Source organism: Fusarium odoratissimum (genome assembly GCF_000260195.1).
Source record: "Fusarium odoratissimum NRRL 54006 unplaced genomic scaffold supercont1.46, whole genome shotgun sequence".
In the NCBI taxonomy this organism is placed as follows: Eukaryota; Fungi; Ascomycota; class Sordariomycetes; order Hypocreales; family Nectriaceae; genus Fusarium; species Fusarium odoratissimum.
In genome coordinates, this window is record NW_022158726.1 from 202,806 (window position 1) to 215,782 (window position 12,977).

At 47.6% G+C, this 12,977-nt stretch overlaps 7 protein-coding genes across 7 annotated transcripts; 2 read left to right on the forward strand and 5 right to left on the reverse strand.

Annotated features, from left to right (window-relative positions):
- Window positions 1-105: 105 nt before the first annotated feature.
- On the forward strand, window positions 106-735 carry FOIG_15027 (uncharacterized protein; the record flags this gene model as incomplete). Its single annotated transcript, XM_031216346.1, has 2 exons — window positions 106-470; window positions 522-735. The coding sequence occupies exons 1-2, from the start codon at window positions 133-135 to the stop codon at window positions 733-735; spliced, it is 552 nt and encodes a 183-aa protein (XP_031054028.1). The 5' UTR covers window positions 106-132.
- A 234-nt stretch (window positions 736-969) lies between these two features.
- Window positions 970-1,866, reverse strand: FOIG_15028 (uncharacterized protein; the record flags this gene model as incomplete). Its single annotated transcript, XM_031216347.1, has 1 exon — window positions 970-1,866. The coding sequence occupies one exon, from the start codon at window positions 1,864-1,866 to the stop codon at window positions 970-972; it is 897 nt and encodes a 298-aa protein (XP_031054029.1).
- Window positions 1,867-1,948: 82 nt separating this feature from the next.
- On the reverse strand, window positions 1,949-2,605 carry FOIG_15029 (uncharacterized protein; the record flags this gene model as incomplete). The annotated part of the gene is made up of 1 exon (XM_031216348.1): window positions 1,949-2,605. One exon carries the CDS (start codon window positions 2,603-2,605, stop codon window positions 1,949-1,951), a length of 657 nt encoding a protein of 218 aa, XP_031054030.1.
- A 2,020-nt stretch (window positions 2,606-4,625) lies between these two features.
- Window positions 4,626-6,272, forward strand: FOIG_15030 (uncharacterized protein). The gene has a single exon (XM_031216349.1). It carries the CDS (start codon window positions 4,718-4,720, stop codon window positions 6,098-6,100), a length of 1,383 nt encoding a protein of 460 aa, XP_031054031.1. The 5' UTR covers window positions 4,626-4,717; the 3' UTR covers window positions 6,101-6,272.
- On the reverse strand, window positions 5,730-7,558 carry FOIG_15031 (uncharacterized protein). The gene has a single exon (XM_031216350.1). It carries the CDS (start codon window positions 7,410-7,412, stop codon window positions 6,369-6,371), a length of 1,044 nt encoding a protein of 347 aa, XP_031054032.1. The 5' UTR covers window positions 7,413-7,558; the 3' UTR covers window positions 5,730-6,368.
- A 429-nt stretch (window positions 7,559-7,987) lies between these two features.
- On the reverse strand, window positions 7,988-9,219 carry FOIG_15032 (uncharacterized protein). Its single transcript, XM_031216351.1, has 3 exons — window positions 8,920-9,219; window positions 8,724-8,871; window positions 7,988-8,674 (listed from the first exon to the last, which is right to left on the reverse strand). Exons 1-3 carry the CDS (start codon window positions 9,013-9,015, stop codon window positions 8,190-8,192), a joined length of 729 nt encoding a protein of 242 aa, XP_031054033.1. The 5' UTR covers window positions 9,016-9,219; the 3' UTR covers window positions 7,988-8,189.
- Window positions 9,220-10,457: 1,238 nt separating this feature from the next.
- Window positions 10,458-12,537, reverse strand: FOIG_15033 (uncharacterized protein). Its single transcript, XM_031216352.1, has 4 exons — window positions 11,697-12,537; window positions 11,552-11,649; window positions 11,343-11,504; window positions 10,458-11,294 (listed from the first exon to the last, which is right to left on the reverse strand). The coding sequence occupies exons 1-4, from the start codon at window positions 12,097-12,099 to the stop codon at window positions 11,037-11,039; spliced, it is 921 nt and encodes a 306-aa protein (XP_031054034.1). The 5' UTR covers window positions 12,100-12,537; the 3' UTR covers window positions 10,458-11,036.
- Between the last annotated feature and the right edge of the window lie 440 nt (window positions 12,538-12,977).

Consider the following 12,977-nt stretch of genomic DNA (forward strand, 5'->3'; position numbering starts at 1 on the left):
TTTTAACGTTAACTTCGGAGAATCTCTTCTTCGGAGAAGAAGGTTGATGGGCACGAGGTTATGATTATGTATAAATACTTCAGATACTCTTAATCAGTTCTGACTTTCTCGTTCATCAGTGCAGTCATCAAAATGAAGTTCAGCGTTTCTCTCCTCACCCTCATCCCAGCCGTCTTCGCCCTCCCTACAGGTGAAGATGCTGCTGTCTCAAAGCGCCAGAGCGCCAACACCGTGACGGATCAACTCCTCTTCAGCGTCACTCTACCAACATTCACCGCTCGTCGCAACGCCCGTGACCCTCCTACCCTTGACTGGACTTCTGATGGCTGCACTTCTTCCCCCGACAACCCTTTCGGTTTCCCTTTCGTCCCTGCTTGCAACCGCCACGACTTTGGATATAACAACTATCGCAAGCAGAGCCGTTTCACTGTTAGTGCCAAGGCTCGCATTGATAGCAACTTCAAGACCGAGTAAGTCCCACCATTGTGCATCGAGAAAGAGACGGGGCTAATTGTGAATAGTTTGTACTACCAATGCACATCTTCAAGTGCTGCTGGTGTATGCCGTGCTCTGGCTGATGTTTACTACGCTGCTGTTCGTGCTTTCGGTGGTGATGATGCTACTCCCGGCAAGAGAGATGAGGATCTTGTTAAGGAGTATGAGGAGAAGGTTGCGATTTACAACAAGGCTGTTGAAGAAGCACAGGCGAAGGGCGAGCTGCCTCGTCTTGACTAAGAGTCAGAGACTTATTCTGAATACCGGTATATAGTTAAAAATTCGAGAACATATTCATGATCTACTACTAAGCCTGACCTCACTGTTATTCTATGCATTATTACTATTGGTAAAATTGACTAGTGGAAAGTGAAGGTTATTGTGCTATTAACTACTAACGCTGACTCTTAGCCGCCTGCCTGAGTCTTTCCTTATGGTTGACGTACTATCTGTCCCCTGTTTGATAATATTCTCTCAAACTTTGGCCGACTGCATAGACAGGTCCTCGCCCAGAAACTTAGCATCGGCTTGCTCCCATGGATGTTCAACCTCAACCTGTCTAATCATATCCGCATACTTCTCGCTCCTCGGCTTGATGTCATATGGGAAGTCACGAATATGAGAAATCATGCCCGGCGTGATACTTATCTGAGGTTCAATCTCATTGCCACGCCCATCAACAGCCTTTTTTATATCGAACGTCGACAAGAGGCGTGAAATACTGATGAACAGGCTCTCATCGGCGAGGAACCGGCCGGGACAAACTCTGCGACCGAAACCAAATGAGGCAAAGTTGGGATGCGGTTCATTTCGTGGTTCCAGATATCTGTCCGGTTCGAAGGAAGATGGGTCTGAATAGATCGCTGGATCATGGAGGAACCACCATGTCGCTGGCAGGAAGGATGCTCCCTTGGGGATGACGAAATCCTTATAGTGAATATCCTCGTCAGCTGTATGAACTACTCCCATTGCGGTTACCGGGATCCATCGGAGTGTTTCCTTGATCAAGGCATCGACGTAAGGAAGATTATCCCGATCGTCGAATTGGGGAAGTCTATCGGAACCGACAACGGAATCTATCTCTTGTTGTGCCTTCCTCTGAACCTCTGGGAACAGCAACATAGCCAGTACAAAACCACGGATGGATGAGACTGTGGTATCAGCGCCTCCAGCGTACATGACAGCGGCGGTTTGCTTAATGGCGGCCTCGGTCTCTTCATCCACATCGCCATCATGTTGCTTGATAAGCGAAGAGACATATGATCGTCGATTAGACTGCTTTGCGATTTGCTTTTTGACGAAGTCGTACGGCACGTCGACTACCATGCGCATATTGGCGTTCCAGTCTCGTGCTATGCGCTTGAAGGACATTCCAGGAAGTGTTTCTGGGAAATACCGAAGGATCGGCAGGATATCAACCGGCCAGCTCATAGGGACGAACGCAAGAGAGAAATTATGCATCATCTGCTCTATCAAGAGCGCTAGTGGATCCGGTTTGTGCGGCTCGAGGTTGTAGCCGTATGTCATCTTCAGAATTATAGCGCTTGCTTCGCTGGAACGGGAAGTCAGCAAGAGACTGCCGATGAGGAAGTACGGGCACTCGCGTCTTGATATGCGTCGACAACTTCTCAGGTGTCTCCAAGATCCTCAGCAGAAGCCGGCGTGATTCCACGTCTTGAACGTCTCGAAATCGCGATGCCGCGGTTTTCGTGCCCAATTGCTGATGAACTAATTTTCTATGTTGTTTTAATTGTTTCCCGTATGGCTTGAAGCTGAGGATTTGATTGTAGCCGCACATTTCATTTCCAAATACGAACTGTGGCCTTCCTGAAGTCTTTGTGGATGTTTTCTCTAGGATAGCGTTCGCAGCGTCACGGTCGTGAAGAATGATGAGGGATTGGCCGAGGATTGAGACATGGCTGATTGGACCGTACAGGTCTTTGAACTTGATCCAGTGTTGGTATTCTGGGGTTGTCCCATCTGGCATGTCTCTGATGTTGCCGAGGATGGGGAGGGGCTTGGGACCAGGAGGGAGGTTCTTGCGAGGTCTGGTCCGAAGGTAGAGTATTGCGTGGGCAACTCCTACGAGGAAAAGAATTGCAGACAGCATGATTAATTTTGTATGCTCCGGCTAACGCAATAAAAGTTAAATGAGATGCATGAGAGACGAAGCTCCAGGCATCGATTTGAAGATCATGACCGCGAGAGAGCGGCGAGATCTATAGATATACACGTATGCCTCTAAGCCAAGATCAATTCTATGTCACGTTGCTTCAAGACATATTATGGCAAATATCGCGCGTGCCAAACCACGACGAGACCATGTCCTTGTCCTATCTCTGCATGAGGCTTGGGAGGATACAAAGCCACGTCTTGATCTCCCTTAGCATACCTAATGAGGCGAATCATACATAGAATAGAGGGTCGCATTACTACTCGAGTTTGAGGCTTGGTGCATTAAATACCAGTTGTCATGCATATCACAAACACAAATTCGGATTTAAACCAATCGATACACTTCTACGCACATCAAGGATGGGCCGGTGGTGCAGTAGCCGTATATGCGTGTGCTGGTCGACGAGGAGACTCAATGGGAAGTAATTGGAGACACAAAGACATGTCTTATCATTAGACAGACCGGCAGGGCATCCTATACTTTGTAACTCGTGGCTGTTCTATGCTAAGCAAGCCATAGCCCTTATGAAGCAGGTTGTAAGAACTTCCATATCCTTCTCACTGTTGTGAATATTTACTACATAATTCATAATAGTGGTGACATTTGTAATGCATATCAACTGTTTCCATAATAAACGCTGATTCCTGACGGCTCAGGTCGCTGGGCTCTTCCTCCGCTGACCCGGAATATGCGATAGCCCCATTCTGTGCCACTTATTTGCATCCATCGGCATATATCACCTTCCCCGCTGACACCTTCCTGATACACATTCATACTTGACGCAACCCCTCTTCCGTGTGTGCGATAGGGAAATGAGTTGCCCACTGGCCGGTGAAGCTACCAGGGCGCTGCGGTGGAGCTGTTCAGTGTTATTGTCTGCAGAGGAAAATAGCCAATGGGGCTAATATGATGTCAGGACTTTCAACGTCGTTCATCACACACAGTATGTGATGCAAGTTACAGTGCCAGAAAACTACAGTTACAACTCGCAATCAGTGAGCATTTGCCGACATAGTTACCATCTGGTTCAAGCACCAGAGCATCAGCGTCAGTCATTGTCAAAGCGGCGGCTTTCTGAGTCACCTGGGCCTCTAAGTCACTTCTAAATATACCGGAGGTCTTGTAACTGCCAAGATCAGAGAATTGGACGGTGCATCTGATGGTTCCAGAGCAAATAGCTATAGTTGTGTCCGATGCTAATTATACCATCTTAAGTAGAGATAGAAAATACATATAGTTCTAGATGGAAAATGATATTGTTCTTTTACTTTATATAGATGATTTCCAATTGCAAGAAGACTGATCAACTAGATGATAATTAGACACAGGCTGTTTCAATGGAGCGTGAGGGCTTCTGTGGTAAACAGCTAGTAGATGAGCATCCCAATCTGCCCTCGATTCGAGTCGATTAAGCCATTATCACAATCCTCCATGTCTCCCAATGGCGGCAGGTGTAAGATTACATGGACGGGCTCAGTACTATAATGATGGACGATCAATATTATTTTACAAGCCGTAGTAGTTCTTGCTGTTGTTCATGTGGCAATTTGCCAAGGAGAAGAGCTATAAACACAGTGATGACAACAGATTTTGAAACAAGAGTTGGTGTAATTCTTACTTAGACTCAATCCATATCTTTCACCATTCTCTAAAGCTTTAAACTATCACCAACATCCATTTTCCCGAATCCACATTGATTTTAGCTACCCTACGCCTTACCATGACTCGTCCGTTCTAAAGCCGGACCAATCATTCAGCACTTAAACCCGTAACCCCGCTCAGCCAACCAACCATGACTCGCAATGATATCAGACACTAATCTCAAACAAGTAATTAGATTGCCCATTCTCAAGCGGGGCTTGAATTGCGGAGGCTTGGCCGGACATTCACCTTGTTCCCCGCGCAATCTCTCCCTTATCTGCCTCCGGATCGCTGGGCCCGTGACTTGTTTCAGGCCTTGGCATATCTCAACAATGTTAATACCAACGACCAGCGAATCCCCAACTTTACCCTCCAACTATCAAACCCCGAATACAATTATCGACAATGCCAAAGACTCGCGTTCGTGTAGTAGAGGGCTCATGCTGGCCCTGCAAAAAGCGCAGAATTAAATGCGATCTCGCAAAACCAACCTGTTCGCGCTGCGCCAAAGTCGGAGCTGCATGTGATTATAACGAACGGCTCATTCGCTGGAGTACACGGCCTGCCGTTACGGTCCCGGCGATTTATCAGGTTACCACGCGCGATGAGCAACTCGCTGCGTCACTGGCAGTATACGAGAAGCGCTCGTTGGATTACTTTCACGGAAGGTTCTGGCCTTTGTTGACGACTGCTTCGAAACCTTGTGCGCCACCTACCTTTGTTGCGCTGCAGCATCGTGTTGTGTTACTTGCGACGTGTGTTCTTGCTGATTCGCATCGGTGGTTGCAGGATGGACGGAACAGTCGGAGTATTTTGAACGTGAAGAGGATGGAATGCTTGGCTGCGCTGAGAGAAGAGGTCGATGGATGTTGTTCGAAAGAAGATGGTCCTTTGCAGACGTTGCTGTTTGCGGTGCTGTTACTCTACTTCCATGATGGATTCCTCGAATGCGCGCAATCATCAGCATCGACATCAAGTCACAGAGACGGAGTCTTGGCCATCGTCAACCAACTCGGCGGCATGACCACTGTCCTAGGCACAGGCCAAGATCCGCTTCATATGATGCTATCAGAATTTGCGACGACAGATCTCACAAGCGCTATGCTTACAGGAAAACCACCATCATTCCCGCCGGCGATCTGGGAGGTCGTTGACCGAGGACCTGTTTGGTGGGGACGAGATACACAAGGTTATTGCTCCTTGTCAACGGTCTTTCAGCAAATTTCGAGTATGGCGTTTTATCTTGATGCGACGACACGGATGATCGAAGAGTTCTCGATTGAGAGGATACGCATCTTCGAAGCGGCTTTGAGGCCGACGTATGCTTCATTGGCTATTGAAGATTTGACGTCGCCTCGTTCATCACCTGTTGATACACCGTCAACAGAATGCGACACAGAATTAGCACAAGCCTTTAGCCTTGTCCGCATCTTCCAGCATGCCGCACTGATCTACTTGTACCGAGCTGTCTGCGGTCTACCAGCAAACCATGCCCTCGTCCAGCAACATACCCAATCTTGTCTCGACTGTATCTTCAGTATCCAGAAACCGTCGAAAATTCTCAACTGCGCTGTACTACCTATCTGCATAGCAGGAGCGCACTCACAATGCCCAAAGCAACAGCGTCTAGTGCGTGGTCTTGCAGGATTTATTTATGATGAGATACGATTTGCTTCGGTCCATTCAGTCATCGCGGTGTTGGAGGATATTTGGAAACGAGCGCCCGAGGAGGATATGATGTGGAATCAGATGTTTTCGAATTTGAATCCTCAGGCTATTATTCTCTGAGCTCGTCTGTATACTACTGGCGTTGGAGGCGGAGTCTATATAGGAAGCTTGGGTTCATGAAAATCGTCTTCCCGGTGCCGAAATAATAAATCTCTGTTCAATTTGGATTAGAGATCCAATTACCAGTAGTGATAACCCGTTGTAGCCTTTTGCCATCATTATTCTTCTTTCCATACCCAAAATGATCGTAGCATGTCCCTCAAAAGTCCATTTCGATATTTCCCTTGGTCAGGTCATTCCATGACCTCCATGATCCAACCATACCTTATCAATCAACACCAGCTTCACCTCCAACACGCACAACCAATTTCCCTCTCGTCCTCCCCTCCTTCAACCTCGCATACGCCCTCCCCGCATCCTCCAGCCCAAACTCCTCCTCGATAACGGCCTTGATCTTCCCATCCTTCATCCAATCTGCAACTTGCCCAAAGTCCTTCCTGTTCGCTGTCACCGAATGATACTTGAACTTTCTCTTCCCACCACCCAACCATCTCGGTAACAGGGTGATAGTAAGTAGGGATTTGAAGGTCTGAAAGCGTGGTGGCAGACCAACGCAAACATACTGCCCCTCGGGTTTGAGATACTGATGGGACTGCCAGTAGAGATATGGATTGTTGAATACCGTGTCGAGAATGAAGTCAAACCTTTCCTCCTTCTTTCTTAGTACTTCAATGGTGTCTTCGGATTTGTAGTCAACAATCTCATCGGCACCAAGGCTTCGACAAAAGTCAGCGTTGGAAGCGGAGCAAGTGACCGTGACATGAGAACACCCCAAAGCTTTGGCAACTTGAATGGCAAAAACACCAACACCTCCACTGCCACCATTAATAAACGCCCTATCACCCGCTTTCACAAACGGTGACATGCACTGCAACGCCGTTGTTCCACAAATCCCTACACAAGCTGCATCTCTGAGCTTAACATCATCTGGCAACGCTGCCATTCCCTTACTCCCTACAACAACATACTCTGCTAATGTTCCACCAATCGGTAACTCTGTCCTTCCAAATACCTTTTGACCAGACTGAAACTCATTCAGTGTCGTCGAGACAATTGTGCCCGAGAAGTCAAGGCCTGGCGTGACGGGTTTAGAGAACATGAAGTTAGTGAGAGGCATCTCGGCGACTTTGTAGTCGAGATGATTGACCGATGCGTATGCGACTTTGACAAGGGTTTGTCCTTTCGGAAGCGATGAAGCATTCTTGGGGAGCTTCGCGTCGGCGATGAGGGTTAAGTTCTTGTCGATGCCGCCTTTGATTGAGCGCCATTGTGTGGCGCGCATGGTGAGAGGGAGCGTGCTATTCGATGCCATAGCTGCAATTTCTAGACTGACTCTTGGTAAGTATGATAATTATGGGCCACGATCTAAGATTGCATCAGTGCCGTTAGCGAGACTTTATAGAGTTGCTGGTCTTTGGGGTTATGGCTGACGACAACGTGTTGGTGGCACATGATCAGGTGCTGTCATCTTGGCTAAGGTGGTCTGATTGGCGGCCTACCAATACAGACCGAGATGTCAGATTCCGTGCCATTAGGTGGTCTGTTAAGCTTAAATTATTGGCAGTAGTCATATCTGACTTGTGCTCGGGGCCGTTATCAGGAATGCCCTGATAGGCCTGGTCTCATGATTTCTCGCCCTCATTCAAGAGGGTTGTGATTCACGGGGCAGATCGGACTCCGCGGCGCTTCAGAGCTTGGTCATCCGTGGGCTGATGAGAGCGGAATACATGGTGAGACTTATAATCCGACGGCGTAATAAAGGCTTCGTGATCGCAAATGTTTTACTGACCGTTTTCTTGCATATTGTTGCCGTCGGGCGAGTTCGAAGAATGCGTAGACTTTTAGGCATGTTAGTCAAACGGAGTCACTTATGTAGGGAAAAGGAAGTCTAGAATCAATGATCGTGTATTCATTGTTAAAGTTGAAGAAGAATGAAGCAAAGTCTATATGAAACCATCTCCTCCAAATGGGGACAGAGATGGTTGTTTTGGGAGTTGAAGACTATCCAGCTGCCTTTCAAGCCAGCTCCCAGAGCAAGTCATTATCCATCTAGGCAACGACACTGCCAATACTAGAAATCAATCTAGCTCTAAGGATAGTGAGTATATCCATCCTCACCGGGCTGGATAGTGCCGTTAGTAATAGCCGCAGCATGGCCACGAGCCATGTAACCAGCAGCAGGGTAGTACTGTCCAAGCCAAGGGTAGATCTCCTTAGCACCAGGCTTGTTCCTCCAATCGCGCATCAGCTCACAGACAATGGAGAACAAGCTCACAACCTGAACACCAGCATCGCGCATGCGATCGTTGGAAATGTCACGGATAAGAGGGGTCGTAGTGCCGGATGCTTCCATGTTGGCCCAGACGGAGTAACCCGCATCACGGAGGGAGAGAGCGAGGAAGGTGGTGCAGACGTCGGTGGTGATGCCGGCGAGGATAACCTGGGACTTGTTGGTGGCCTTGACGGCGTCGCGGAACTCTTCACTGTCCCAGGCGTTGACTTGGCCTTGGCGTTGGACGAGAGGGGCCTTGGGGTACATTTCGCGGATCTCTCGCATGAGAGGACCGTTGGGGCCTGAGTTGTCAGTAAGAATCTTTGAGATAAGACAGGGTTGAGGACTTACCCTGATCGGCGGAGGTAGTCAGGATAACAGGCATGTCGAAAGCCTGACCAAGAGCAGCGTGAGCCATAGACTGGTGATGATACAGAGTAGGATCCCAATCTCTGGTCAACTGGTAAAGGCCTTCCTGGATATCGACCACGAGGAGAACCTAAAACTGTTAGCATCATGAAGTAACAGATGGTGCCGGATAACTCACGGCATCGTTCTTGTCAAGGCGCTCATACTTGTAACTGCTCTTAGCAAGAGCAGAAACAGAAAGGACGCCAGCGGCGATAATGGCACTGAACTTCATTGTCGAAAGCCTTGGGTTGCTGGTTGGTACTGGAGCTGTGAGATGGCTGTTGAACCTGACGAACTTCCTCTAACTCGGGTTGATATCCAGCTATATATACTCAAGAACTCAACATCAAATACTTCACATGCAGGTTCTGAATTCTGCATACTGCAATCTTTGCATGCTGTAAGATCCTGGAGTGAAAGGTCCTTGATTCCAACGCCAATCCATGCCCAAATGCACAGTCGGAAATGAAGTCCGCCTCAGTCGGCCGAAGCTATCCTCACGCATATTGGCCCAAGCCACCACGGCGCCACGAGAAGCAATACAAATATGCATAAGGTCGGCCCGCTACAAGATCCAGTTGAAGGTGTACCGTAAGCCTTTGGCGCGGGTTTGTCATCATGCAGTCCCCGCTTCACGCAGGGTTTAGTAAGCTGTAGTCACCATCTTTCTCAGCAAAACGCCCCAGTTCGAATGTCACGGCGATGTGAAAAGATGGAGATCTACCGACGGTTAGTGTCTAGTCGGGGATTTATTGACCGTTGAGTTGAGGTTATTTCTTCGTGGCTTGATGATGTTATCGTCGCGGGTCGGCACTGATGCCAGACCCTTGGTGAGCAGGACAGGGATCCCGATGTCCCGATTGGCGGATTGAAGCGATGGCACTTTTTGAAGGCCTCGTTGAGAAACTACTCACTGACGCATGCTTTGATAATACTCTTTGTCCAATACAAGTTGCAGTTGAGTCTCAATTGCCCCTCTTCTGAGTCAGTAGTGTAACGGTTAGGCGGGGAAGATATTGTCATGGATGAGGACCCTTAGACCCTTCTTATCGATACAAGATGATATTATGCATGTGTTATGCAGCACTCGGACATTTCGGACCACGTAAACCTTGAAGGACAAGTCCTCCAGTGACATTATTTTGTTGCGTGACAAATACTGAAGAGGGTTCACGTTACATCACCTTTCTGTGTAACCCGACGATATAGCGACAAATCCAAGTGATTTGGAATGCTTAGATATGACGAATAAGCTGTAGGATAGGAAAGTTCGCCTCAGCCTGCTACCTGAACATTCAAAAGATCCATGTATATGCGTTCTCCAATATTGTTGTCAACATCATCATATATATATTGATATGTAACTTCAGCGTCTGGCCTTTCCAGTGTTGTAAACAAATCGCATAAAGAGAACACGTCTTCTCTTGAATAGATCTGTATGCTCTCCGTAGTCTACAGTAGGGTAGGAGGTCGATTCCAAGGAAGATTATTGCGTTGCGAATCAACAAAATGGATATCGACAAGACAGTCAGACTTGGCTCAAATACTTGGAAAAACTTGATGTCTACATTGACGAATTCTTGAGCTATCCGAAGAAATTGCTACTAGGGTTAAAGTTGTCCCTTGTATAGAAAGCATGCATGCCCAAAATGATAGTATTGAAGTTTGAATCTAGCCCCGAGATAGTAGCCTAGATCTAGAGCCGTCAACGTACTTAATAAACCTTTCAAATAGTCACTTGTTCAATATGTGCTCTTATTTGACATTCTTGAATCCTCCGAAGGCTCTTGAGGGCCTGTAGCCCTTTCCTCAAGACCTGTACACGACCTGGTGACAATTTCGCTTGTGCCTTCTATCAGTTGTTTAATTCTCCTTAGCTTGCTACCGCCCTCATAAATTCTTAGTCGAGGGTTAATGTTTTAAGTATAAAGTTTGAGCATCCTGCATTGATATAGAAAGAGTCTAGAACTTGCTTAATAGAGGATCTCTTTGCGCCTAAATTCTGGGAAAAGAACGCTTTCTGCTAATTTAAGAAGAACTAATAAGCCGGAGGAAGTAAGAATATAAAAGTGGCCCCAAGTTGTGGCATGTAATGATATTTATCTCGTATTTTGCTATTGTGAATCTCACCAAACAGATCTTGTTCCAAATGGTAGGCAAGAGCACAAGTTCTACCGACACCTATTTCATTAACATTAGGTTGGCTCTTCTCGCCTTCCGTCCTCGCGGGTATCCTATGCATCATTGACTGGATTAGTTGAAGCCCTCGGGCCAGAACTCTTCAAGCCACTCATAAGGATCCTCGGGCTCATACGCATTCGTAACCTTGCCCTTGAACTTTGTAATGTTATCCCTTGTCTCGTTATACAAAGCATACTTCTCATCGGGTCCGTTTCCGACATAGTATGGAACAGTCTGCACGTTGTTGCCGATTTCCTTGTCAACAATGCTGGTGACGTTGTCGATTTGAGCATTCTTGAGACGGAACTCATCACCGTAGTTGGGGTTGATCTAAAACTGTTAGAAACATTCGAGGTTCTTGGTGGAAGTGATTCTTACGATGCCCATTCTGAGACCGTCAACGGCAATGACGTTCTGAATCGTGGCGTTGCGCTTGGCTTGGTTGAGGCAGTTGCCGCAAGACTGGTAGAAGGTTCCGAAACCCTCAGCGTAGAAGCCGGTGATGTTGTACTTGCCACCAAGCGAGTTGTCTTGGAAGATCTGCGAATGATTAGAAAATCAGCGTTCTCGCTATTCTTCTTGCATACCTTATCTGTTGCGCTTCGGGCTCCACCGCCAATGACCCTCAACTGGGTGTTCAGGCCCTTGGACGTGAGAGCATCTTCACAAACGTCCTCCCACCAAACTGCACAAGTTAGTATAAGCCAGTCAAAGACAAATAAAGCTGCTCACCATTCTCAACCCAGGCATCACCCAAAGCATGGATACCCTCAGCCTGGTTCTTTCCAATGATGACATTTCGAATAGTCGAACCAGGCAATAAGTTGAACACAGCATCAGCATCAGTGCCCTCAGCTTGTTCATTACAGCTCCCCTCAGGTCGTTCATAGCGCTTCATCTTGCCATCGAAGACCTCGCCAGGCATGATGTACTTGGCATTCTTTAGGACGACTGTCTCCTTGGCGACGGGGAACTTGGTAATGGGGAAGGGGAAGCGTGGTGGTGGCCTTTGGCTGAGATCTCCTTGGGTGGCATCGGTGTCACCTTGCTTGCCATCGCCGGTCTTGGACTGACGGGTGTCAATGACGGCGGCTTGGGCGACGGGGAGGAGAGATAGGAGTAGTGAGGCCTTCATGATGGATTCGAGATGCGACTTCAGTCCTGGTAAGGGTCAAAGGCAAGAGTGCAAGCTCAAAACTTATTGGCAAGAGGTGAGATAGGTAGAGATTAGGATGAAATTGCTGCTTATATATGTTTTTGGCTGATATGGATAATAAGCACTCCATGCTATAACATACCAACCTCAGTTCATCATCCAACCAACAGACTTGGTGCCTGCCCTACCATTTCACCGCTTTGTATGGAACCGATGACATTAGCCTGGTCCTTCGCTCGGTTCACTGCGTGCCAAGACTCTAAGTTAACATGTCATGTCGACACCAAGGACATGTTTCCATGAATCATCGTGCAGCAAACATAAGATCTTCTTCTTGGCATCTTTTCCAGATGCTGTAAAATCCGGGGTTGTTAATTTAGGCTTCTTTGAAGGCTTCGTTTGTATCGTAGATTCATGGTCCATCTGTGGGGGGAGGGAAGACGCGGGGTAAGCTTAATCGAACCTCTGGAAGAAGGCGATTTGTGGTTCCATATTCCTCCGTGCGGGGACCAGCTATTCCACCAGTCACGGACCCGAAATAATAGGCTGGGTCTGATTAACCATAAATTTTGCTCCCGCTTCTTAGTACTTGTTAGCTTGGGATGCTTGTTGGACAGTCTGGGTTGATTCGATCAAGCATTTGTGGGGGAACTGTGCTCAACCTTGAAAGCTTGCATGTGCGGGGCTGGGATCACCCCCAAACTTTCCCTGAGCGATATTGAATCAGGACAATCACATTATCTGGAAGTTAACAATAAACGGCTCTCAAGACTCCATTAGAAGGACTAATTGGATATCGTCAGCAGTGAGAGGCTCTGCTTCTGCCTTTGTTGCTTGTATGAAGGCAGCGTCTCATC

Excerpts from the sequence above, each read along its gene's own strand:
- FOIG_15030 (XM_031216349.1), top strand. The coding sequence starts at position 4,718 with ATGCCAAAGACTCGCGTTCGTGTAGTAGAGGGCTCATGCTGGCCCTGC.
- FOIG_15031 (XM_031216350.1), bottom strand. The coding sequence starts at position 7,412 with ATGGCATCGAATAGCACGCTCCCTCTCACCATGCGCGCCACACAATGG.
- FOIG_15032 (XM_031216351.1), bottom strand. The coding sequence starts at position 9,015 with ATGAAGTTCAGTGCCATTATCGCCGCTGGCGTCCTTTCTGTTTCTGCT. Across the intron at positions 8,872-8,919 it reads GCCTTGACAAGAACGATGCC|GTTCTCCTCGTGGTCGATAT; the intron begins GTGAGTTATCCG and ends TAACAGTTTTAG. Across the intron at positions 8,675-8,723 it reads GACTACCTCCGCCGATCAGG|GCCCCAACGGTCCTCTCATG; the intron begins GTAAGTCCTCAA and ends CTGACAACTCAG.
- FOIG_15033 (XM_031216352.1), bottom strand. The coding sequence starts at position 12,099 with ATGAAGGCCTCACTACTCCTATCTCTCCTCCCCGTCGCCCAAGCCGCC. Across the intron at positions 11,650-11,696 it reads TGATGCCTGGGTTGAGAATG|TTTGGTGGGAGGACGTTTGT; the intron begins GTGAGCAGCTTT and ends TAACTTGTGCAG. Across the intron at positions 11,505-11,551 it reads CCCGAAGCGCAACAGATAAG|ATCTTCCAAGACAACTCGCT; the intron begins GTATGCAAGAAG and ends AATCATTCGCAG.